This window comes from Pediculus humanus, genomic scaffold (genome assembly GCF_000006295.1).
Source record: "Pediculus humanus corporis 1103172107406 genomic scaffold, whole genome shotgun sequence".
Classification (NCBI taxonomy): domain Eukaryota; kingdom Metazoa; phylum Arthropoda; class Insecta; order Psocodea; family Pediculidae; genus Pediculus; species Pediculus humanus.
The window spans coordinates 16,376-17,652 of NW_002987031.1; the positions used below are offsets into that span (position 1 = coordinate 16,376).

The window sequence follows — 1,277 nt, forward strand, 5'->3', positions numbered from 1 at the left end:
AAAATTATTCAGTATTCATTTCGATTAAATTTGATTGCATTCGATATAAAAAAAAAATTGAACAATTACATAATTAAAAGTAAATTATAAATTATTTTTATTAATTAACAGGAACTTTATGTTTAATTATTAAAATTTAAAATTAAAATAATAATTGAAAAAGTAAGAGAACTAATAAAACTGATTTTAATTTTTTTTTTGTTTAACAATCAGAACTGTACGATAATGTTCATTGTAAAATGTTTTCTTAATATTCTATGATTCATAAATATTATTTTAATAAACAGTTAATGGACATGTATATTAATTCACTTGTCATTTTAAAAACTATCCCCATGTTTCTAAATCAATGTCAATTATATTCTTTATAGGAAAGGGTAATAATGATGGGGGTAACAATTGTGCGTTTAATAATAATTCTGGGGGAAGTTCACTGCTCCACAATAATTTATTATTTTTAATATTTTTTTCTTCTAATTCTCGATTATATTTCACAAGCCAGTCTTCAATGGTAAGATTGTCAAAATTAAAACTATTACTTATAAATATTTCTTGCCTGATTTTATCCAAATCTTCTTGAGAATAGTGAGAAAATGTACATGATCCACCAAAGGAGCAGAAGCCTTCGTTATGAAATTTTCTACATGGTTTTTTGACGGTTTCTTCTTTTAAAATGGTTTCTGGATCTAACAAAAAAAGCGCGGGATTGTGATTATTCTTTTTAATAAAAACTTTGAATTTTCAATAGGTGTATATCAAAATCAAAATTTATTTTTACCTCTAAACATATTATAATGTTCTTTTTTTAAATTAATATGACTAACACTACTTTCGTGCTTTGCTCTAGTATTTTTGTCATCATTAAAATAACGATTACAAAAATCACAATAATATTTTTTTCTTCCCATTTTATATTTAAAAATTAAACGTTTTGATGTGTGTTTACAACAAAATAATAAAAATGGCGGCTTGATACAGTGCTGCCCCCATTTCGCACTAAAGAATTACATCACGCCTCAACGGTTATTACTCTAAATGTTTAGCTCATAGAAGAGAAGGCTGAGCTGGTTATTTAGTTGTAATTATTTTAAGTTTTTATTTTTATTTGATTTAGTTCGTCGTTTTTTTTTTTGCGTGGGAAAAAAGCTAAACTGCAATTTACACAAAAAAAGTTTTTTGATTTTTTAAAAAGTTTATTATTTATAATTGGTGTCTTTCTCGTGTCTTAAAAGTGTTCTGGTGGTCTAATTGTCATGTGGTTAAACTACTACTGTAAT

The 1,277-nt window shown here is 25.0% G+C and overlaps 1 protein-coding gene across 1 annotated transcript; it reads right to left on the minus strand.

Moving 5' to 3' along the window:
- Positions 1–327: 327 nt before the first annotated feature.
- Positions 328–990, minus strand: Phum_PHUM058130 (uncharacterized protein; the record flags this gene model as incomplete). Its single annotated transcript, XM_002423379.1, has 3 exons — positions 328–686; positions 779–900; positions 977–990. The coding sequence occupies 3 exons, from the start codon at positions 988–990 to the stop codon at positions 328–330; spliced, it is 495 nt and encodes a 164-aa protein (XP_002423424.1).
- Positions 991–1,277: the final 287 nt, after the last annotated feature.